This window comes from Amphiprion ocellaris, chromosome 3, assembly GCF_022539595.1.
Source record: "Amphiprion ocellaris isolate individual 3 ecotype Okinawa chromosome 3, ASM2253959v1, whole genome shotgun sequence".
Classification (NCBI taxonomy): Eukaryota; Metazoa; Chordata; class Actinopteri; family Pomacentridae; genus Amphiprion; species Amphiprion ocellaris.
In genome coordinates, this window is record NC_072768.1 from 9,657,955 (window position 1) to 9,683,139 (window position 25,185).

General features: G+C 42.9%; 1 protein-coding gene across 2 annotated transcripts in view; it reads left to right on the top strand.

Moving 5' to 3' along the window:
• Positions 1 to 909: 909 nt before the first annotated feature.
• iqsec3b (IQ motif and Sec7 domain ArfGEF 3b) overlaps positions 910 to 25,185 on the top strand; it is a 37,302-nt gene continuing 13,026 nt past the window's right edge. For both annotated transcript variants that reach the window (XM_023275369.3, XM_023275370.3), the window contains exons 1-7: positions 910 to 1,684; positions 8,500 to 8,574; positions 13,404 to 13,521; positions 14,509 to 14,910; positions 15,960 to 16,675; positions 17,380 to 17,541; positions 20,441 to 20,563. In XM_023275369.3, the coding sequence (XP_023131137.2) occupies positions 1,161 to 1,684; positions 8,500 to 8,574; positions 13,404 to 13,521; positions 14,509 to 14,910; positions 15,960 to 16,675; positions 17,380 to 17,541; positions 20,441 to 20,563 (2,120 nt within the window). In that variant the 5' untranslated portion in view covers positions 910 to 1,160. The remainder of the gene's footprint in view (positions 1,685 to 8,499; positions 8,575 to 13,403; positions 13,522 to 14,508; positions 14,911 to 15,959; positions 16,676 to 17,379; positions 17,542 to 20,440; positions 20,564 to 25,185) is intronic.

A 25,185-nucleotide genomic window follows, 5' to 3' on the forward strand; every position in this document is an offset into this window, starting at 1 on the left:
AATACTGCTTTTGCTGCATGTACACCACATTAGACCTAGTCCAGATATAAAACCATTACATACTAAGTGACTGAATGAGGCTAAAGAGTCTATAAAATATAGTCTGTGATTTATGGAATATTTATTCTGTTTGTTAAAATGCAAACGAGAGAGATATTTCTCTGTGTTCTTGCACGTATACCACATTGGACCTATAGTTCAGACAAAAACAGCTTGTCAAACCTGGTCTAGGTTAGGTCATAGAGGCAAGGAAGTCTTTGAAATACAGTCTCTGATTTGTGATAACTTTATTGTTTTTGCAAAACAGAGAGATTTCACAGCTTTTTGAATTTAGACACCACGGAGAAGGTTCATAACTAAAACTACAAGATATAATCTCAATTTTTGCATTTTTATAAACAAGGTTTCACATGTCAAAAGATGTGTTTTACAGAGTCTTTAACCTCTCTGGTATAACCTAGTCCAGATTTGACCAGCCTGTAAAGAGTGGTTTTTGATCCGGTTCTGGTCTGATGTGATGTACATCAGAATGGGAAGGGATGCCCAGTCAGTAACTGTAGATTTCCTTACCTGCTTCGTATAGGCTATTATTGCCAATATTATTAATGTTGTTCACATTACAGAGGCCTAAATACTATTTATGTACACATTTTCCGATTTTTTTTTAAACGTGTTTTTACATTTTATGTCGTAAACCAGCCTCATGAAATGGTTCAGATGCTGCTGACCAACAAGCTTTAACAACTAAGCAACGACTCCTTGTACCTGTAGGGTGCGTACTTGCTCTGGACTTTTCTTGTATCTGTGCGTAATGACGCATCCGGCCTCCAGCACCTCCCCTCCCCTCCTCCCTCTCGTCACATCTGGATCTGGCTCCTCTCATCAGCACCACTCAGCGCAGTGGCAGAGAGAGCGAGGGAGAGAGAGGGGGAGAGAGAGAGAGAGAGAGAGAGAGAGAGAGAGAGAAACGACCCGAGAAGTGAGATCAGCTCGGTCGGCGCAGCCTCATCCACAACCGAGCAGAATCAAGGAGAGGAGAGCGGAAGGACATTCCACCTTCTCATCCGTACGCACGGAGATTTTGCGCCTCCTCCGTCCTCCATCCGTCTGTCCAGCTTCTTCCCTCCCGCCTCTCTCTCTTCCCTCCTCTTGCCTTGGGTATGATGAGCTCCAGCCTTCTTGAAAACCCGGTGCAGGCGATTCTGTACCTGCGGGAGCTCACCACCATCGTCCAGAACCAGCAGAGTCTCATCCAGACTCAGCGCGCCCGGATAGAGGAGCTGGACCGGCGGGTGGACGAGCTGATCGGCGAGAACAGGCACCTGCGGGACGTCAGGGTACAGCAGCAGCATCCCTACCATCACCACTACCATCATCATCACCCCGACCCCAGCTGCCTTCATCATCACCACCACCCTCAGGACCCCCAGTTCAAGACCAGTGGAGGGTCTCTGCCAGAACATGCAGCTGCACCAGCACAGGTCGAGGCGGCTCCGGCTGTCCAGCCCTCGCCTCAACAACCTATGGACCCAGGGGACATGCAGCTGGTCCCGGCGGACCCGTCCACTATTTCCCCGGTTGAAAGTGAGTCAGAAAACGGTGGAAGTTGCCAAAGCTGCCGCTCTCTGGTTCCGATGACCCCGACAACCCTCTGTCGATCCCTGGCCCTGGCTAGGAAATCCGAGTGAGTATAGAGAATACAGCCTATCCAGGTTGTGTGCATGTGTGTGTCTGTCCTAAAATAGTCCACTGAGTAATACTTCATATTCAGAAGTAACCTTTTGTGGCTCCGATTTTTTTTTTTTTTTTTTTTTTTTTTACAGAACTTACAATCAAAATAAATTTCCTGCCTTGGATAGGAGCGTCTTTTAAATCCTTCATATAATATTTGTGCAGATCCGTCTTAAACTGTGTAATTAGGTGCATGCACATGTGCGTGCGTGTGTCCTGCAGATTGAGAGGCGTTTAATTAATGAAGAAAGCGCTTGCAAATTCCCAATTTTCAGCTGTGTGTGTCGGCTGAGGACTGTGCCAGAAGAGGAAGAGGTGGATTATTTAAATGAGAAACTGGATCATAATCACTGGATCATTACATAACAAACAGCTGTTGGCCAGTGTGCGTGCGTGCGTGCGTGCGTGTGTGTCAGTCAGCAGCGGTCAGTGTCAGTCTGAGACAGGAGTAGTCTCACGTGTGATGATGAGACACCTCGAGTCGCTGTCCGCGGTGCTGCTGCTTTCTCTATTAATTACAGCACGGGATCTGGGAACTCTCACGGGATCTCTAGGCCTCTGATGTTCCCGTGTTAGATGAGACACACGTGCAATACTCACACAGACACACACTCACACTCAGGCACACACATTGATGCACACTACCCCCTCCTGCTTGGCACCAGATCTTCATAGTACATCAGCAGCACCTAATGAGAGAAAAGCCATGTTTCTCTCTCTTTCCCTGTGTGTGCGTGTGTGTGTGTGTGTGTGTGTGTGTGTGTGTGTGTGTGTGTGTGTGTGTGTGTGTGTGTGTGTGCTGTGCTCATAAGTTGTAGGCTATCCCAGCAGGAGCTCTGATTGGTCTCTCTGGGACTCCACCTCCAATGAAGGGAGCAGTACAGAATAAGGAGGAGTTGAGAGGAGCAGCAGTGTATAAAAGGAAACATATATTTTAAAAAAAGGAGCTGTTGACATTAATCTATAGCAAATGGTTTACCAGCCACACCTTACATTTCCAGTTCAGCTTTAGAGAGCCTGTTGCACCCCCCTACAGCTCTGCCTGGACCATGAGTCCTGCCCTGTAAAGAACTTACCCGGCCTGCTGCAACTTTGATAGAAATCAGTGTTATGCCACTGATTCTTAATTTTAATTAGTTTCACTGGTGAGGGAGGAATTACAAGAAATTAATCTTTATTATAAAAACTGGGGTGTGGAATTAGCTGAGGCGTCCACCAGTTGAGCAGGCAGCAGAGTGGTTTGTCCTGAACCTTACACACCCACTTGCTCAATAAATTTAAGTCTCTCTGGATAAGACAAGTAGTTTAGCACCCAATGTCTGCTTTGGCTTTGGGCGAGCCAAGCAGGTGACGGACACGAGAGGTTTTTCACCTCCCTGTCATTGCCTGCTGCATCCTGTCTGCAGCTGACGACAGATCAGATCTGCCCTCTGCTATTTCTGTGTCAGTTTGTCTCAGCATGTTTCTCTTACACCCTGTATATGTATGTTTTCACGCATATGTCAGCTCGGTGAGAGTGTTGCGTGTGTTTCTATTCACACATCTTACTGCATCTATTTATTTGAAGGTTGTTTAACTCTCTATAGGCCTTAGATTTTTCTTGTCCTGCAGATAAATGACATGTGCACCAGCGTGCAGCTCAGGGTTTGCTGCTGTGAGTGCGCCTGTGTGCTTTGCATTGTTGTTAGTGTTGCCAGTGCACATGGATATGTCTACTGGGGGGTTGGGGAGGGGGACAAAGAGACAGGACTCTCTCCTCCACTCATTCTCTGTCTCTCTCTCCAGCTGAGCTTTCTATCTGCCCCACTTAGCCTGTGGAGCGAACAGTAATCAGCCATTCTCAGGAGAGAGAAAGGCAGAGCGATAGAAAGAGAAAGAGTGCACGCTCAGTCGTTGTCTTTGATGGAGCCCTCGGAGGTGTCTAGAGGAAGGAGCTCGGGGCTGACATCGGAGTGGACCAGCGAAAGAGAGGGGAGATGGGGAAAAAGAGAATAAAAGAGGAGGAGGGGGGGACGATGTTCAGAACACAGAGTAAGACAGGTACCAACAGAGACCACAACACAGAGATGAGAGATGAAAACAGGGTGCATCTGAGGTAGCTGTCTCCTCAGCCTATGCATCATGCTGATAAATGAATAATATGGGCAGCAGAGACTGTAGCATCCTGTGGCACGCTGGAAGGTGCATATAATGTAATGTTAATGTTTCTGAGACCAAATGGAACTGATGTTGTTGCATGTCTACCTTCCTCCCTCTTTTCCTTACACTCTCTGCTGAATATTGGCTGATGAAAAGCATTGCTTTTAAAGTACTCTTACAAAACAGGAAAGAGGAGAGGGATGGAGTAGAGAAGCAATGAGGCACTGAGAGAGAGGGACAGAGAGAGAGAGAGAACATGGGCCAACAGCAGGAGACATGTACTGTTAAAATATTCACCTGTTCTCTTTGTAAGTGTTGTTGGAGGCGAATGGCCGATATGCGTGCGCCTTGTAGACAGATGGACCTGCTGAGTGTGTGTGTTTCTGTGTGAATGTGTGTGTTCAGCTTGGCCTCTTCTTCACTGTATGACCAAAGAAAGCTGAGCAGGGCTGAGCTGTTTTGTGTTTGCATGACAAAATAACCCAGCTCTCATGCTGATGGTGAATAGTGGTGGTCGTCGAGTGTTTTTACATTTTGACCCCAAGTTTATTGTGCTATCAGTCAGCCCTTACTTCTATTTAAACCCGTATTATTTAACAAAAAACAAACAACAACATTTAAGCATTTTTGTATTGACCAGAATGTCCATTTGCTTTCTCACTGAGTTAGGTGAGAAGACTGATATTATTCTTGTGTCTGTCTGCGAGAGACAGAAAACTGCAGTAAACAGCCAGTTAGTTTAGCCTGGAGAAAAAGAGAGAAAAGTGAAGAACAGCTCTGCCAACTCTGTCCAGAGGTGATATATCCACCTGCCAGCATTTTTACAGCTAAAAAATTCAAACATTATATCACTTTGTTTAATCTGTGCAAAAACTTGAGTGTAAGAATTAAAGTTATAATTTTGGGATGATGTATTGTTGTAGTATTTCTTGGCCAAGTTCATTAATTTACGGGACTCTCCACTGGTTGCCTAGCAACTGTTCTGGGACAAGAAATAGTCTTGACAGGCTCCCCCCGTCCCCCTCTCCACCACACACACCCAATACTAACTTGTACTTTTCAGCACTTTGTTCCTGTCATTATTGCCAAACTAAGCTGACCGGCTGCTGGCTGTACTTCATATACTGTGCTGGCACAAAGCTTCTGGTTGGGCTCTTAAGAAGAAAATGAGTTTATTTCCCAAAACATCAAACTATCCATTTAAAGAGGCTCTCCTTCAATTTCTGATGATGTAACTGTCTTAGAGATCTGGCTTACTCTTTGACTGGCTGTTTTACCTCGTGGTTTTAAGATGCTTCTGTACATTTGATGTCTGACAATGATTGACTGTCAGATTGATGTCTTTTTATAAAGTATGTTTATATGTAAGATTCCATGACTGGAATCTTACCTAATTATATTTTCTTGATCACATGTAAACCAAACATGCATTAGACAAAATCTAGTTTGGCCTTTTGACTCCCGAAACATATAACGCATTGATGGTGAACACCTCAGCACATTTCTGCAACACAGTTTTATGGATTTTTAAATCAATTGTATCTTGGAAACTCCACCCTAAAGAAGAGATGAGATTTAAGAGATGCATCACCTTTGAAATCGGCTTTCAATAATGAATAGACTTTTTAAAAAATGACAAACAGTCACAAGGCCAGCCGTCATGCTGTGCCAGTCCATCACAGTCAACCATGCACATGCACACACACACACACTGACAGCCCAGTTAACCTACCATGCATGTTGTCGGAGCCTAAATGCATTTAAGTTAATGTGTAATGGTTAAAGTGCGCTAGCTTCAGTTTTGGGAACTGAGGGTGTGGTTAAGCCGTCAGCTCTCAGGCATAGAGAGGGGAGTCACACAGTTTTTTGACCTCTGCATTGACCTCTGTTTCCTTACTTTTTGGATTGCCTTGGAATATTTTCTGGATTATAGAAAAGGAAGAATTATTTTGTACACTGTATTATTGTTGTTCGAACATTTGACTAAACAGTACAATTTGCACGAGAGGCTCAGTGTACTTTTTATGGAATGTGGTACATGAAGAGGAATGTTCAGAGCATCAAGCTGTCGGCTTCTTTAATTGGAACCTACACGTTTTTGGACTATGAAAACATTTGGGAAAACTCACATGGAACATGACAACTGCACAGAATTTCCCCAGTTCACCACTGGGTTCAAACCTAGAACCTTCTTGCTGTGACACAGCCATCCTAACCACTGCGCCATGCTGCCACCCATGTCTTATACATAAGAAAGTATGGCTATAGATCAAGGTAGGTAATATCAAAGTATTATGTCTAGAATAGCATTACTCTGCAGGTATTCAGTAGGGGGAAACCTGGAAATCATTGTTGTCTCATTGTTTCGCTTCATCTATCGGTGTATTCCACAAATAACATATTTTGGCAAGCACGCTTAAAAAGAATTTGTTTTGGATGCATGCCAAATGTCTAATTGATGCTATTAGTTTGACTGATTGCAGGTAGTGACCTTGATTTCTTTTTAACCTGCTTCCCCTGATGTTTGTGGGCTGTTTGAAAAACAGCACAACAAACCACTGTGCTGAAAAATAATACACTGAGATATAACTGAATTATTTTGGAGATTTCTCAAGGCATAAGCTGTTAAGGGTTCAGTGTTTAGACTTTATATACATATATTGACAGAAATAGTTTGTTTTCATTAGTGTTCATCTGAACTTTCAAACCACTGTGCTAAAAAATGATAAACTAAGATATAACTCAACTATTTTTGGATATTTCTAAAGGAATAAGCTGTTAAGGGTTCAGTGTGTAGACTTTATTTAGGCATCTGTTGACAGAAATTGTATGTCTTCATTAGTGTTCATCTGCACATAAGAATGTTGTGTTTTCGTTACCTTGCAATGTGGCCTTATATTCAGAGATGGAATAGGTCCTCCATGTTGCACTGACATGTTCATACAGTGGCAAAGAAACACAGACTGTATATGAAAGATATAGAATAGCTACTGGAACATCACCCATTACTTGTCGACTGCAGTTTGAAGCCTGAAGTTTAGAATTTGGTCATCTTGGTCTTTTGAAACTAGACATAATGAAAGAGGGTTTGATTTGGCTGAGAAGTTGAGGGCGCTATGCACACCCATACAGTGGAAATTTGTCAATCACAAGGTGCCCTGAAAAATACTCCTGCCTTGTCGTCTGTTAAAGGAGACTTGAAACTAGTGAGTGAAACCTTAAACTCAGTAGGAAAATGTTTACAAATCAAGTGAAATATAGGGCCCTTTTCTCTTTTCCACTTCTACACTTCTCAATCAGGCTCTTCGTGCAGCTCAAGGAGTTATTCCTTGCTATTTCCTCATTGACGTCACTTTTCACACCCAAAAGCTACATCCATCTTTTTCATACAGTCTGTGCCCAGAATGGACAGACCAAACACTGGCTCTAGACAACCAGTGTTCAGAATTTTAGTGGCCACCGTAAACTCTCCTACGCACTTGGAAGGAGGGTGAGCCGATTTCTCAAGAAAATCAGTCCAGATATGTTGATGCGTCGGCTCCATAAAGGCAGCGCCAAACACTTCAGTGTGTCCTTCTGTGTTAGTGGCGGAGTAGGTGTCACAGCAGATGAAGGAGTATTATTCATAGAAACCGAGTGTTACGAATGTTGACCTGAGATATTTAAAAGAAAACAATGTCCCTTTAAGTCTGTGGAAGTTGCCGTGAAAAGATGGCTTTTTATAGCTCGGACTGTCATTCTTTGCCTTGCACTGACTCTGACTGCCTGTCACTGCTGGTCTGTGTCACGAGCAATATGCTGCGCCCAGGTCAGAAGACTTGCTGTAGCGTAGCCAAGAAATTCACTGCGAACCGAATGTTTTCAGCTCAGTGCCGAATGACCTGACCTATGCTCACACGACACCTCCCAGAAATTTAGCTTCGAGCGTCATCCACGGCTGTGAGACACAGACGCTCATGCTAATTTTTATGCGTCTTGCATGGAGGGCGTCCAGCATCCAGAAGGCGAAAGGGTTGAACTATAGAGCAGTTTCCACGTGACGTGTCTTGGCGATGCTTTTTGGTTCACTTCGCTCAAATTGCTCCAGATAAGAGCACCAGCAAAATGTCTAAAATATGAATGTCAATGTAAAATGTATGAGAGGGAGAAATGAGAGGGGCAAACTTCAGAAGAGAAAGCAGGAAGCAGAGCTGGAATTACCATCTGTCCAGATTGGGTTTGGGGAATTCTGCTAAATCACCACTGATCTGATGAATTGGAGGGAGAGGTGGGGGTGTGTTGGGGAGGTGGGGGTGCCCATAAGCAAGCACATCCGGATGAGCAAACATATAAATACCCGCACTCGTTCCAAGTTTTCTCAGCCTTGAATTGACCTACATAGGGTATTTACTCCGGGATCAGTGCCAAATTGTATATTACAATAGACAATAATCCAGAGTCTAAGAAGAGCCTCTTCAGGGATCTTTTGGGATGTTAGGAAGCAACATAAGGAGGAACATGGAAACAAGGAAAACAGCTAGCTACAGCCAATAATAACCAAATGATCGGCTGTCCTTCCAAATCTGTCCACTACACCGCTTGGTTTCTCCTTTTTGCTGACCTCTTCTGTTCTCGTCTGTCCTTTTGCAGGAGTGAGACCGTGCTGCATCAGTTTTGCTGCCCCGCCCCTGAACATCCAGAAACTGACACCACTGGCTCATCAGGGTAAGAACAACTGATCACAGACATTTTTAATTCCAGGTTTTCTTTGCTGCACGTCAATATTCTCTTTTAACAATGTGTCTCTATGCACACCTTCTGTATATTTGTGTCATTCAACTGAGTCATTTCAACACCCAGACTTTTAATAGTGCTTGACAGCGCGTGCATAGTGCTGTACTGTGTGTGAGTGTGAATGAGTGTTTTTATTGGCCTTTGGAGCATGGAGTTACAACTAGACAGCTAAATGTTCTGTAGCAAAGCAATGGCTTCAGTAGCCTCAAGGGTAACTCACACAAAGATAGGCAAAGCCCATGGCAACCCAGCAGTGACGCAATCGCTACAACTACCATAGTAACTGGAGAATCTAGCCCCTTTCATGTACGTGTAAATGCATACATACAGTACATACACATCTATATCTGTAGATAGATAGATAGATAGATATGCACATGGAACTCATACAACAAACAGCCATGGGGTGGGGGGTGAACACATGACATTTCACTTAGACGTTTGAATGATCAAAGCTCTTGAACTTAGAAAATCTGATTTTGTCATGTTTCCCAATGATTACCCTCTCTCCCCCCCCTCCAGAAATTCTCCGATCTTTTAATCCTCTGTACTCTGTTTCTAAATCCAGTTTTTCCCAGTCTTGTCTGTTTTTTTTCCCCATCTCTGATTCTGCTGCAATGTCTTTCCCCATGCGCTGTTTATTTCTTCTCATTATTTATCTGCCTGTCGAAAGACAGGTCACGTCTTTTCTAATCACCCAACCGCAATTATTTTCTATCTCATCCCTCCCTATCAAGTGTCTCTCCCATTCTGCTTTTCTTAATATTACCATCTGCCTGTCTGGAATCCCTCTCTTTCTCTCTGATCTGATGACTTAACTCCGGCACCCACATATTCCTGATTAGATGGGCTAATGGCACAGCGGCAGTGGACAGCCAGCTGAGATGATGAGCTGCAGCAGGGATGTGTAGCACCGAGCGGCTCGTTGTCATCATCAACACAGGAAGTTGTGTGCTCCTGGTGGCTGCAAACCTGCGCCGTGTCATCCACCGCACACTGTCATCCACTGGATCCACCAGAGCACACAACCCTCCCAAGAGATGCCATGAGATCTGCCTCTACTCTAACTTCCAGTGCCATTACATTCCTCTGCAGCCTTTCTGTGTGTGTGTGTGTCTGTGTGTGTGTGTGTGTGTGTGTCTGTGTGCTCCCCAGGGTGTACAGTACTGTAGGTCTCTATGGGACTTGAGCAATGCGATTTGACAGATGTTCATTTGTATTCAACACTGACGTCACGCGGGCAGGAAAGGCAGGAGTGGGTGCTCGGTGTGTTTGTTGCTGCTCCATATGTGAGCACGTATGAGAAAGAGCAAGTGGGAGATAGCATGAGAGAGAACGCGTATAATGCCCATATCATTATGGAGGCTTTTGCTGTCCAGATGCATTAATAGCTCAACTCTTGCTTTTAAATCCTCTAATGTATTCTAATGTACTCTAATGTATTCTGATGCAGCGCTGGGGCATGGCAGTGTTTTAATAGAGTTTTTGATAGAGACAGCCTCCAGCATGCACACATCAACACACTCTTTCTATCTTCCTGTTTCCCCCTCACTGTTTCTATCTCTCTTTCCTCTGCTTCCTCTCTCTTCTCTTTTCTGTCCATTTCTTTCCCTAGTTTTATCTCATTTAAAGATATGACCAAGCTTCTCTGGCCCTATCTCAGACTTTTGGCCAGGGACGCAGAATAGTTGCTTTCACAGCAATCAAAGAAAACAAAGAGGAAACTTTAGTGATGCGCTCATTATTTAACCATGAGCAGGCTTTTTATTCTCCCCAGTCCTATTTAGCGCTGGTCCCCCTTCTTGTAAAAATTATTAGAGTAAGCATTATCTTGTTGGAAGAAAGATTGCACGAGCACACACCATTATGCACACACACACACACACACTTTAAATTGTGCACCATTATAAAGACTGTTAAGGTGCCATCATACCTCTATGCTTACATCAGTTCAGTTTGACCGTATAAAAGCTGCTGAGTGTCGGTGTTTTCACTCTTTAAGTGAGATGTCAGAGAAGTTGACAATGACGACGGAAGCTAAAAACTGTAATAACATTTGGCTTACTGGAAAACTTGGATATTAAAAGGACATCTTCTGCTGTGTCACAGGAGTAATTTACTTTGATAAGCTTTACAAGGCTTTCACAGAATTTTAATAATGCTGCCATGTAAAAGAACGCTGTTCCATCTGTGGACAGGATCTGGGATTATTAGAGGAGGATGGGATGTGCTACCAGTGGCAGTGAGCACTGGTGGGAGACAACCTCCACACTTAATGTTGTTGAATCAAATTCAAGCTGGATTTCATTTTGTTTTTGCTCCTAGCTTCTGCTGAATTCAAGAAATGATTGTTTCTTTGGTGACTGTGGAGTCTGATTGGATTTTCCCCTAACTTTTTCTGCAAGTCATGTTTGACTTTGAGGATAATGACAGCCTTGTATTGCTTCCAGTGTATTTTAATTCTAAATCCCAGCAGCAGAAGGCTGTCTAATAATCTTTTTTTTTTCTATGCAGCAGACTAAGAGTGTTATACTTTTTTAATCATATTAGCCACTGAAGATTTCATCCAAATGAAATCATTGCTATGGAAACAGTTCGGCTTTCATAGTCTCATACACAGAAATGGCATTGATTGGCAAAACATCTTGTGGAACTTTGTTGGCACACTACGCAAAAGAAGAGGTCCTAATGTGAATGCCCATTCTTTCAACTCCAAGGCTGTCTAAAATAACTCACTGTTTGCTACCAAGTGCACTTTGCTTTCCACCAGTTAATGGCTTGTCCAAACTCTGAAGGATAAGACAGTTGGTTGAGTCTGGGAGCAGACTGACTCTTAATTATGCAGATCACAACCCTCCACATGATGAGTGAATATATATTGCTTGTTTTGCTCTTGTGGTGGGAAGTTGACAGTGCCTGAAATAGATCTCTTTGGCATCAACATACTGAGCAAAAGCCACTTATTGCGGCAATATGCATTTCAGTTTAGCAAAGTGGCTCTGCTCATGTGACACTCTGGAACTAATCTGAGCAAACTTGACACTTACTGTCCCTGAGCTCTCAAACTCCCCCGGTAGAACCCAAAATACACAACATTTGATGATTAGCAACACATTAAAAGAAACATTCAAACTTGTCGCACAGCTAAATACAGGAGGAGCTCTGCGATGTGGAGCGAGAGCAGGCAGATGTTTAGTGGTGAGTATGCAAAGCTTAGCGTTGTTTAATGCACACTAAATTAGATCAAATGATTAAATAGACTACTAGCGGACAAACATTGCTGGAGGCTGCATGGAACATGTCACTATAAAATGACTGAACTACCGCAAACCACCATTTACACGATATTACAGTTGGCAGTGAAGCAGAAAACTGTGCATAGTTGATTTTAAGTGTCTTCAATTGCTGCCAGAGGGTTGAAACAATTTGGTAATAAATAGATTTGTTCAGCGGTTGCCAAATATGTCACAAAATCACTCTCATCACACACGTGGAATTTAAATAAAAACTCACTTCTAATGCTAATTATCTTTACCTCTTCAGGTCTAATTAGTATTCAGATGAGACCATATTGAGAGGAGAGAATCACTGACTCATCTGCACACTTATAATTCACAGATATGCAACCTGTGATGAGGAATTACAGTAAGATATTTATATTCAGCAACTACAATCAGAAAAAAGGGTGGGAACTGCTGTTGATTAACTCTCTTGCTCCTATGTTTTTACATACACTTTTTTTTGTTTTTTTGCTGTTTCAATACTTGATTCCTTTCCACCCTGCTGTACAGCCCAGTGCAACTAAAAAGTTCCAAAACTTTTATGAGATTACTGTCGGCTGCACCTGAGTCAGCCATAACTAGTTGGTTGCACTGAGAGGCACAGATTTTTTTTTTTTTTTTTTTTGTGCAAATTCTGGTAACAGCAGTTTCCTAATGTTTTTTTTTTTTTTTAAATTAGACAAATTGATTAAAGTGATTTTGATGAAACATCCCAATTTTAAACTTAGAATTGTCTCATTTTCCCAACGGAACAACCTTTCGATAAGTAGTTTGAAAGCTGAAAATCTGAAAATTCATTCTGTTTTAGTTCAGTATTTTGGCTCTGATAAATGATGTTGTTTTGATGATATTTTAATAGACAACTTGCCTTTCAAACCTGCTGGTGTGTTTTGAGCTTCAGAGGATTGATAGAAAATGAATGAACAAATCTATAGTTGATTTAGTAACTGTTTAGGTTATTTACTGAAGAAAATAAAATGCTCAAGATCAAGTGTTTCCATTTTCTAAGTTTCATATTAGTGCGATATTAAACATCTTGCGATTGATCATCAAAACAAGCTGTTTGATTAGTAATTTTTGCTCTAAAAATTGCGATCTTGGATTTTTTTTTTCCAGCCGACTAACAATGGGAATGTTGTTGCTTGCAGCCATACTATAAATAATTGAGAGCATATAGGAAATAAGCAAAGAAGGAAATGATTTTGGACACGCAGCTTTTTAGTATTCGTCCTGGTCACATTTCCAGAGTTTCACCCCTGCAATTCGCAGCAAAACCACAAATCTGACTAAATGGGACTGGACAGATAAAGTTAGCCATCCTCACCCCAGGCCACTACAGCCACACATCAGTCTGCACGCTGCTTCCCTCGTGAACCTCTTCTTCACACTCTGTATAGCTGATGACAAGCTACAGCAAAACCAGCAGAGTCTTGGTCAGTGGGGAGGACTGATACCTTTCTGTCCTTATTTCTGCTGCAGTGGACAGATGCTGAGTCTGGAGGATGGAACTTCTTCTGGTAGCGGACAGGAAGCAGAGGGGACCAAGAGAGAGGGACCAAGCGAATACGAAATCACCCTGGAGAATAAAAACAAACAGGTATGGTTTATCTCGAGCGTACGTGAGGCCTTATGTGCATGGTGGGAATGCGATGAAAGCAGGCTGTGCTACCTGATTTTAGTGTGAAGAGGTGTGTGAAGGATGATCATTTGACATTGTGTCTTGCGTGACAAAAAAGATTCCCATTCAGATCTATTTCTGTCTCTGTTGACATGAAAAAGAACACCCAGGATACCACTACCACAGTGAAAGGAACACGAAAGATGCTAGGTTGTCATGGTAACAGCTAATAACTGCTTCTGGCGGCTGGAGATGTCTTTATTCCTCATAGCAAACTGCTGAAGGGTCTGCTGTTGCTACTGCTATTGCTGCTGCAGTGAGAGTGTGCGTATTACGAGTGTGTGTCTCTCTGTGTATGTGTGTGTGTACATGCACTTTTTGTGTGTGCAGATACACACCCAGGCACATGTGTGGCTGTCCTCCTTTTCCTCCCTTTCTGTCTCTTCTTCCCCTGCCTCCCACTCCTCCTCCTCCTCCTTCGATTCCCTCTTGCGGAAAATATAAGAGGGCAAAATTTCCGAAGGATGGTGAGATTTTGGGCTGAGCTGCTCCGCCAACAAACGGACCAGAAATAGGCTTGTGCGGGTGTTTACTTTTCTTTTCATTTTCTAAACAGCACCTTTGTCACAGCCCATCCATCGTCTTTCTCATGGCCCTTCAGCCAGCATTAGTAGTTCAATGATGATAGATGATGTTTACTTTGGGTCTAATACCATAAACCCCTTTAAAAGAGCAGACAGATAAGTAAGAAGGATATTTCTAAGAAGTGTGTGAGAGTGAATTTCACGACTCAGGGAATGCTCAAACTCCTTTTTGATCTCTTGCAGACATGGGCACAAACCGGAAACATGTTTGCTTGTGGACGGATGAATAAATATCTTTCAGTGGATGATGTGTGCTTTGGAATATTACTCTTGCAGTGTCTTCCGTGTTTGATATACTCACTCCCGCTGTTTTTGTTCCCAGATAGAAGAGTTGGAGCAGAAATATGGAGGTCATCTCATAGCAAGGCGAGCAGCCCGTCGTATCCAGACAGCCTTCCGTCAGTATCAGCTCAGCAAAAACTTTCAGAAGATCCGCAACTCGCTGTCGGAGAGTAAGCTGCCTCGCCGGATCTCTCTGCGCCAACCCAGCCCTTCAGGCCGGAATAGGAATACAGCCCAGAGACACAGTTACAGTCTGCATCCAGGAGGAGGACAAATACCCTTACGGTCTAAAACTCCTCCTCCACCTCCGTGCCGCTCCACCTCTCTACCGCCATCTCCTGCATCGGCCCCAGCAGCCGCCCCTTCTCCTGCCCCAGGCCCAGCCCCACCTCCAACCTCTGGACCCTCACTAACACAGCTGGAGGACTGCTTCTCCGAACAAGTGAGTTTTCTTCATGTCATGTTGAAAAGATGCAAAATGGTGCAGAAAAAAAATGAGTTTAATTTAAGAGAACCACAGTTGTACTCGACTGAAATATATCAGCCACCGACTGAGTCTCATCCAATTTTGTACTGATAGAATCACAGAGATTTTAATAACCTCTTCACCTTTTGTTCTAGCACCTCTGGTCAAGTCTAAAAAAATACAGTGAAATATAGAACCTATTTCCAAAGTGTGCAGGAAGAAGATACATTTGGAGATTCACTTAAACCTTTTAATCTACTAAAAATATTTGCACAAAATTTGGCACAGGTTCTCCCCAGGATGAATCACAACTTTGCTCATCCTCTGACTTTTTATAGTCCACTGTCAGGCCAAGACTCAAATTTGTCCAATAATTTGGTTTATGACCACATATCCACAAAGCTATTTCCATTAGCATCTGAAGTGCACTATTTTGTGTTTCATATATACTACACCTGTTACACCTGCTTAAGACCAGGAGTCTTGTCAATGTGACTATGTTTTGATTTAAAATGTCGCCAGAACCCTTTTCTTCATTCATCTTTTCAACTGAAGAAATGGACCAGAGTGTGTATGAGCATTAATTTGGAAGCCCATCACTATAGTTGAATGATATTTTGAACATTTGGTAGCCAGAAAGTCGATTTCAGACGGTGTCATCATAAATCTGCTGATCCCTCTGACATCTGACACTATTTTCCAATTCTGACTTAACATACCTTTAGCCTGTCTTTGGATCTTCCCTCACCCAATAAAAGCTTTAGTGGTTAATATCTACGCTTTATATTCTTAAGCTGAACTATGCTGACTGGCCCCAGTGGCTTGATAGACATCTTCATCTGAATGCCGTGTTCCACTCAGTAGTCCAGCAGCTGTCACTATGAATCATTTTTCTTTTCTTTAACAAATACCCACTAATTAGCAGCCCAGCTACTATCGTAAAGTTTTCCACACATGAATCATGTCCCTTGACCTGATTAAATCACAGGTTTTGATGTGTATTTTTTTAATCTTGATATTTGCAGCTTCACTCCTTGGCACAGTCGATTGATGAGGCCCTTCGTGGTTGGAGCTTGTCAGAGAGTGGAGAAGGGAAGGGGCTGCTGATGGACCCCGGGGCCCTTCGTGCAGCTGCTGAGAGCGCCTGTTTGCCCCGCAGTGCCAGTTCGCTGCTCATGGCCTTCAGGGATGTTACTGTTCACATCGACAGCAATAGCTCCTACACCATCTCCTCTGCCACCACGACAACCACCACCTCTCTGGGCAACGCAGGAGGAGAAGCAGGCAGCAGGAAGACCTCGGTGAGCGGGATGGCCGGGGGAGGAGACGGGCAGTCAGCGGAGGAGCTTGAGTTTCCTGCACCTCCACCCAGTGAGGAGCTGGAAATGGTTGATCCAGGATCCAGGAGGGGTTCGGCGGTGCCAGCTGCAGGGGGAATGGAGGGGGAGAGCGGCTCAGACAGACTGGGGTCCACCTCTACTTCTACCTCTACCTCCACTTCAATCTCCACCTCGGCCCAGTCTAATCAGCAGCCTGCTCAGATTTACACCCAGTACCAGCAGTACCATTACACTCATCCTCAGCAGATCCCCGGGGGTCCGAGCCCCGAGGCCCTGCAGGCCCTGGTTGTCTCCCTGCCTAGGGACCGCTGCCAGGATCCGGTCTCTTGCCGCTCGCCGACCCTGTCCACTGATACGCACCGCAAACGCCTCTACCGCATCGGACTCAACCTCTTCAATGTGTGAGTGTGGCAGCAGCACACACTCGGCACTGTCGCAGAAAAACATATTAAATATTTCTGCACCCTCTGGCTCAGGGTTCAGAGTACACTTATTACTGTTTGTGTCTAACAAATCTCCAACAGCCCTGCAAAACTGCTCTAAGCAGCTGCTCATTAGTGTTTGTGATTGTTGGGAGGAGCTGCCTGTTCAGTGCCATCTCGGTGTGGTGTCCATGAAAAAAAAATAAACGATCGAGGGGGTGGGCAGGGATGAAGAGAGGAACAGAGGGAGAGAGAAAATGCAGTGGAGTTGGAGAGGCAGTCAAGAAGGTCATGAACAATGTGAGAGCCACTCAGTTCCTATAAATAGCATCCACGGTTGGCCTGCACTTATTATAAGTTAATACAAATTAAAGTAAATTAACTCATATGCATCACTGACAGTGGGTCTGATCCTGAAGTCCAGACCTAACAGCTTTTGCGCATGACTGCATTTTTCTTTTTCCTCTTCGTCTTTATGCGTCCTTCTATCTCACATGGACGCTCTGGCACACACACACACTCACACCAAACGCACACACATTAAGAGGGATTTCTCGTACATACAACGCAACACGTTTTGTTTCTCACTAAAGCACACACACCTTTCTACTTGAATGCACAAAAACATCAAACACATACACACACAGAATTAGCACTAACACTATTTGCTTTTCTGCTGGCAGGAACCCAGAGCGAGGCATCCACTTCCTGATCACGCGTGGATTTGTCCCGGACACGGCCATTGGAGTGGCTCACTTCTTGCTGCAGAGGAAGGGCCTGAGCCGACAGATGATTGGAGAATTCTTGGGAAATAGCAAGCTGCAGTTCAACAGAGATGTTCTTGAGTGAGTTCTTGCTATTGATTTATGATTTCTGAAGATCTTTGCATCGTGCAGAAATACATATATATAGATTTAACTTTTTATGAAATAGTTTAGTTATAATTTTGCTTGTTAAATGTGAAGCCTATAGAATCTCTCATTGAATTTATTTGGTAAAAAGCACTGGTAAATGTTGGTGAGAGTCCACTCTGGCTTTTTCTGCAGTTGTTTGCAGCCTTCATTGGGAGTAGTTCATTTTAACAAAGGATCTAAATAACTTAGATGTGACTTTAGAATAAGACACCCCTTTATAAAGGTTGCATAAGCTGTAGCTAGTGGGTTTATTCATGTTAATAAAATACTGACTAATGTTTAATGAAATTATTTTACTCTCTGAACCTCAAAACCTGCTGTCGAGTTTGAAAGGCATGTCGTGTTTTTAAAAAATCACCAAGATTACACCATTTATCAGAACCAGATAATGTGAAAACATCAGATTTTCACTTTCCAAAGTCCTTCAGCTCCTCATCTGTGATGTGTAGTTTCGTTGGGAACCTAATCTAAGCTTAAAATTGTGAAATTTCATCAAAATCACTTCATTCTACATGGCTCAAACAAAATATTATGCACTCCTGCACACAACTGAGAGGATGTGAGTGATTCAGCAGCTACCAACAGTAATGTGGCAAAAATTCAGGGACTGTCAGCTAAATTGGGCTGAACTGCTGTCTGTGTTTACACTCACTAATCACAATCAGCAAAATTACACAATTTACCAAAGCCAAACTCTAAAAACAGGATTGTCAGATTTTCAACTTTCCGACAAACCTTGAACATCAGTGAAGAGCTGTTCCATTGGGAAAATAAATCATATCAGAGCACAAAATTGAGACACTTGGACACTTGGTGATTTATCTGACATATCTTAAATAGCGAGTCACCATAGATAAAGAATCTGCTCACACCAGAATTTGCAAAAAATATACAATTATGCACTCCTTGATGCAATGAGGAGGCTATAAATGATTCAGCTTACACCAATCTCTGGCAAAAAAAAACAACCAAACAAAAAAACTATAGTATGTTAATACTGAGTTTTTTTAGTTTCAAAGAAATTTCTTGAGATTTTTCCTTTTTATGACTTTGTGATGTGCAACATACATTTTAGAAATCTCTATGCTTCTAGTCATGGTTGTGCTGTTACCATAGAGGTGGAAGACTTTCAATTGCAGCAAATCAATAAAAAATAGCCCACAGGCACAAAAAAACCCCCAGAAACTGTTTGGGGTTCAGAGGGTTAAATTAGTGGTAAATAGTTAAACACTTAATTCATCAAACCTTTCAAATTCTGCCCTTTCTGTTATAAATATATAGTCTGGAAGTCGAAGTCCAGATGACACTGAAAACATTAAATGGATTATTTTCTCAAATACGACAAAGCTCCTGATGCCATGTAAACTGGCTAAAATCATAGCATCATAAAACTGGAAAAGTGGTCTTCATTTTTCCCATCACATTTGTAGATTATGAAAAATTCTCCTGTGTGCTTTGTGCTCGCTTTATCTTTGAATGAGACCTTTAAATCATCAAGGAGAACCACTCTAATAAGCCATTTGACTACTACCCTGTGGGAAAAGGGCTGCAGAGCATCTGGACAAAAATCAGTGTATTTACATATTATTAACATTTAGAACTGCAGGTTTTGTTTTTTGTTTTTTTTTTACAATTTGTAAAATGAGAAAATTTATTTGCCACTTTGCTAAATGAGTGCCTGTATCTGATGTACAAATCTCACCTCAGGCTCCACTCTGGATCATATCATATGGTCCTCATCTGTAGGTTTAGATTGCTTACATGTAGATGTTCAAACTTTAGGGTCTTCTTATTCATGCTGACGTGAAATTTATCATTACTTCATGAACTTGAAGACAACAGCTGACAAATCTAACTCACCTTTAGGTGCACTTAGCAGTGGCTCTGGAGCTTCCCGTCAAAGTAATGTCAAGAAAACAACCTCAACTGTGTGGGCGTTTTATAAGTTGCTCTTCACTACCAAGCAACAGAGAGAGTCAATAAAAGATTTATTAGTCTCTCTAAATTTTTATGAATTCAGGTATTTTAAAATATCTCAGGTGGAACTCATGTCACTTGTAAATGTGATAACACACGTACACCCACTCACCGGACATGGGGCACTTGCATGCATAAATGCGACACATCCACGAAAACACACATTCACTTAACGCTTTCACGCTCACGCCTTTTGCATCCAACCCGTGTAGATTATAGACAGAGATCGAGTATAGCGAGGCTTTTTGCTGAGGTTGTTGTAGAGACTGTAGAAATAGGTCACTGCACTGAACGCACACGTAAGCACACACCCTCACTTTCTTTCACTGAGATACATAGACACACTTGCTTGGACAGAAAAAAGTGCGGGCACACACACACACATGCACTATCTTGGTTCTCTTACTTCTTTTATTGCCACAGCCCGTCCTCAGCCTTTCATGTACCTCTCTTGCCCTCTCAATCTTTGCATTTCATTATTTTGCCCTCTTCATCCCACTTCCCTCTTATCTCCAACTGTAGCCAGACCTTTTCTTCCCCACCGATGCTTGTGTGTGTGTGTGCGTGCGTGCGTGCGTGCATGCATGTGTGCATGTATAAACATGTTGTCTCTATGTGCATCTTCCAGGTCAGTGGCTCTGTAATAGAAGTATGACTATAAGAGGGAGATTAGCCATCAGCACTTGGGTACACATAGTGTGCCGCACATTCACACTCATCTCTACACGTTTCCACACACTCACTCACTGGCTTACCTTCTCATTATAGTGACAGACTACAACCAAGCTCAGTCTCACTCTCCTTTCTCCCCTGCTTACTTTTTCTCCCTCCCTCTCTGTCTTTCTCTTTATAGCTGTGTCGTGGATGAGATGGATTTCTCTGGCATGGAGCTTGACGAAGCCCTGAGAAAGTTCCAGGCTCATGTCCGCGTTCAGGGAGAAGCACAAAAAGTGGAGAGACTCATCGAAGCCTTTAGGTGAGACTGTCAGCTCGCTCACAACCGTGGCCACTCCGACAAACAGGCTCTGGCTTCACTTTTTAATGCAATTCAACACAATAACAGCCCATCCCATCACTGAGCACGGCTGATAAGGGCACTCTGAACTTTTTAAAAATGAAAAGACCCTTTGCCTATGGCCACCTATGCAAAACAGAAAAACAATGGCACGCAACTAACCTCTCATATTTTGCAATAAAACGGAAGCAAAAAAGTATATTCTTATCTCGTAGCCTTGGGGTAGCAGACGTATCAGGAATGGCATACTAATCGGATGACTGTATATGCAAGTGTTTTAACGGGTGCAGCTAGCTCACTGTGGCAGACTCTGATGACACCGAAGCCCTGTATCATTAGCAAATTACACTGATTGCCTGTAACCTTTGACTAAACTCAGCAGCGTTTGATTGTCAGCCAATCACGACAAAGATCTGAGCCACAGGAAATCAGTGTGCGTTCTATGAAGACAGAAATAGACCCTCTATTTCCTGGATAACACTTTCTGGCCAACTCTTCATCTTTTTAGAACCATTTGTATGTGCTGGATAGCTGCATGTCCATTTCCATCCAAAGCCGTACATGAATATGCATAAGTTCATGTTTGGTACTCGCTAGGATTTAGCCTGAGTTGGTTTTCTGCTCATTTCATCAGTGCTGACTCCAGCCCTGCAGTTACTAAAATGTATGAGCATATCTGCTTAAGGAGACTCATTTAAATACCAAGAGTACCTTTCGAGACCTCCTGTGGTTTGCACACTCAGTTTACACCTTTTTGCGAGCTGTCTAGCTTCGCCTCGAACAAACTCGTGGATGGAAACAAGGTTTTTATGATGCTGTTACCCTTTGACTGAAAATTCTTTGAGGCAAAAACAGACAGAAGCAACCAGACAAATAGGATCTGCAACTGCCTCTTCATCCCCTGGCTGCCGCTGTCCTTGAAATGTCCTGGTGATAGCCAAAGATTGCCCTCAGGACTAAAAAGGCAATAAAAATGCCCATCATTGTTTTCTATTTCAGAGTAATTGGTTGCATTGCTTTGTAAATTTAATGTCTCACTGTGGATCTACTGCTTGTTCCCTCAGGGATACCAACAATGTCACCAGCTTGACATGACTTGAGTCACTGCCCCTTTTGAACTCATTAACCAAGATGTCCTTTTCCACTACAGGCATGTGTGATCCCCATAATAAATGTAGTGCCTGTTAGTTAACTGCCAAGAGTTCCTGCATCCTCATTATGCTGCCCTTGTTTGTCTGATTAATTGACTTTGTTGTAGTTTTTTGTGGTATTCAAAACCACCAAAACCAACAAGGTATGGGTCCGTCTTTCAGAACCGCTCAACTTTGCCTCTCTTTCTGTGACACTCCAGCCTAAGTCCAGTCGTTCCCACCTAAGGCCTAAACCTTTGAGCTAAATGCTATCGTCAGCATGTAAACATGTCCACAATGATGATGCTAACCTGATGCCTAGCCAGTAGCGTTTTCCATCTTGGTTTGCATTGCTAATTAGCACATTAGGCAAACAACAGATGGAAGTACAGATGGTGGTAATCCCATTAGTTTTGGAGGTATTTGAACATAAACCAAAATATTGGACATAACGTAATTTTCTCTGATGAAGAAATATTGAAAATGCATTTTATGCTGAGGTTACAGTATATAGTTTCAATACTATTATGAATTTATTTATTTGCCCAGCTGAAACATAAATATTACCGTTTGATGCACCTTACCAGATTGTAGCTTCAAGCTCACTTGCATCTGCAGTCCCCTGGCAGATGTGCGCACCCATTTTATGGAAATCTCCCAAAAGTTGCTGAGATATGATCCAAGCTGGTACAGTAGCACAGCTAATAAAAAAAAAAAACAGATGAGAAATACAGCAACAAAATGTGAATACATCCTTCATTAGTGAGAATCCACTCTTTTATTTTTAAAATTTTGTATGTTGGCCTTTATTTGTAATTGCTGATTTGGTTGTGTTTGTCATGAATCTGATACAGATGTTTTTTTGCTCTAACGTGGACTTTAAAATACTCTAGAAGTGTTCTGTTGGATTCAAGTCAGGGAACATACATACAGTAACCTTTTTTCCCCTTCAAAAACTCTTGTGATTGTTGTAGTGTGCTTCGGATCACTGTCACAGTGGAACATTTCTCCCCTACTGAGCTTCTAGAAACTGGAAGCTACTTTTCAGTCAGTATTTGGATATACAAATATGCATTCATAGAGCCATCTATAAATGTCATCTCCCCTACAAGCTTGTGCACTCATGCAGTGCCATATCAGCACACGCCCACCTCCTTACTTCACCGTTGGCACTGTGCAGTCACTGTGGTAGTTGTTGGATCCCAACTGATCCAAACAATTTTGTTTATTCATTTTGGTTTTATCTAGCCAAAGAATGTGCTGCCACTATTCATCAGGATTATTTTCATGTGTCTTGGCAAAGGCTATTTTTGCAGTTTTGTGCAATTTCATAACCAATAGCTTTGTTCTTTGATGCCATCTGTATAGGCTGACTTGATGCAGTGCCCTCTGCACTGTCTAAGCATCACAGAGCCACTAATCTCCACAGAAGATCCTTGTGTTGAGTCAGGACAGGCACCTATCTGTTTTTTTAATGCAAGGTTTTGTAAATAGTAAATTATTCATGGTCTAATTATTTAAAGGTAGCCACTGCACTTTCTGTTATTGATAGCATGGTTCTTCTTTCTCAGCATTGCTGCAACTATGTTCCAGTTGAGGTTCAGCACTCCACATTTGTCATTTTCAGGTCATTCCTCACTGTGTGAAGCTGTGTTCTATTATTTCACCACCCAGCTGTGGTCATCACAAGCTTGTTTATAACCATTTAGTCAGCTACATGTAGGAATTACATATGAGGCCATTGTTCTCTGCTGAAAACTGAAGACTTGCTCCTGTTGGTTTGGGGTTGAATTACTGCCCCACATGAAGGAGTTTAAATATCTTGGGATTTTGTTCACAAAAGTGTTGGAAAAATGCAGCATGAGATGGACAGACAGATTGGTGCAGCCTCAGCAGTAATGCCAGCATTTGCTAGTCGTAGTGAAAAGGGAACTTAGCCAGAGGGTAAAGTTTTCAATCTAACAGCCAGTCTATGTTCCAACCCTCACCTATGATTATGAGTTGTGGGTAGAGACTGAAAGAATGAGGTCGCAGATACAGGCAGCTGAAATGGGTTTCCTCCATAGTCTGGGTGGGTTCAGCCTTAGTGATGGGGTGCTTGGACGTTCAGAGAGATCCAGAGTTGATGCTCCTTAATGTTTGAAAGGAGCCAGCTGAGGCAGTTTGGGCAGGATACCACATGGGAACCTTCCTGGAAGTTTAAGAGGAGATCCCAGGGTAGACCCAGAATTCACTGGAGGGATAACATATCTCATCTGGCCTGGGAATGTCTTTGAATCCCCAAGGAGAAACTGGAAAGTTTTTGCTGGAGAGAGGGGATGGATGGATGGATGGATGGATGGATGGATGGATGGATGGATGGATGGAAGGAAGGAAGGAAGTGACATGTTACAATCCTGGCTCAGAGGAAAGGAACATGAGGGAGGAGGCAAAATGGGGAAAACAAGTTTTATATTCATTAAGAAAATAGTTTAGAGTGGGGATGAAGTTTGTCAGAAAAATCTGTTCATTATTGGTTTCCAACACTCACTCGTCCATTAAAATGAAATCTGTTTTTTTCTCCCAGCAAGAACTGTTGAGGAAAGAGAGAAGAGAGGAAAAGGACCAGTCATGACACTTCCTTCCTCTCTCCGATTCTGATTTGAGGGCCAATCAGAACACCCACCGCAGTCATCAGTTAATCACATCACACTCAATCATACACTCTGAGCCCCTGGGTGCAGATTATAAAGTCATCAGTGATCTGAGACCACACTCTGTCTGTGGCTGTGAGTATAGGTCAGAAACGAGCAAGCTTTATCGGGACAGCCAGACATCCGATGCCATATCTGTTACGTAACAGTTGTTATGTCATCTGTTTGAAGCGCGTCGTACTCTTGTTGAGAGTAGTTCCTTTATACGAAGTGGTATTTGTGCCAGCTGGCATGCAACTTTCGTATGCAGATATGAAGATAAGGGACCGGGAGCTAGTGTTTAAATAAACTGGTTACATAAGATGGAGATCCGTGCTGGAAAATGTGTGAATGGAACACAAATACATGCCCATACCTACCTCTTTATTTATTCACTCAACTGTTCGCTCGCTCATTGTAAAAATATGCACATATGCACTTACACATCCATGCACATGCCCATTTGCATAATTACACTCACACTTACAGCAGATCTTGCCTTGCATTCGGTCTTTGATGAATTTGCCGCAGAATTACATCAAGTTGGCAAATCAGAGGCTCGTTTGTGTCTCTGTGTGCTTGTGTGTGTGTGTGTGTGTGTGTGTGTGTGTATGTGTGTGTGTGTGTATGCACATGTGCCTAGTATATCTGGCAGGATCTAGTCTCCTTCAAACAAAGGCATTGCTTCTGAACTGGGCTGGTCGACTGATACCATGTGAGTGTTCTGGCCTTAGATCTTGTGTGGAGTGGTGGGAAATGGCTTCCTGCTTGCACAGGTCTC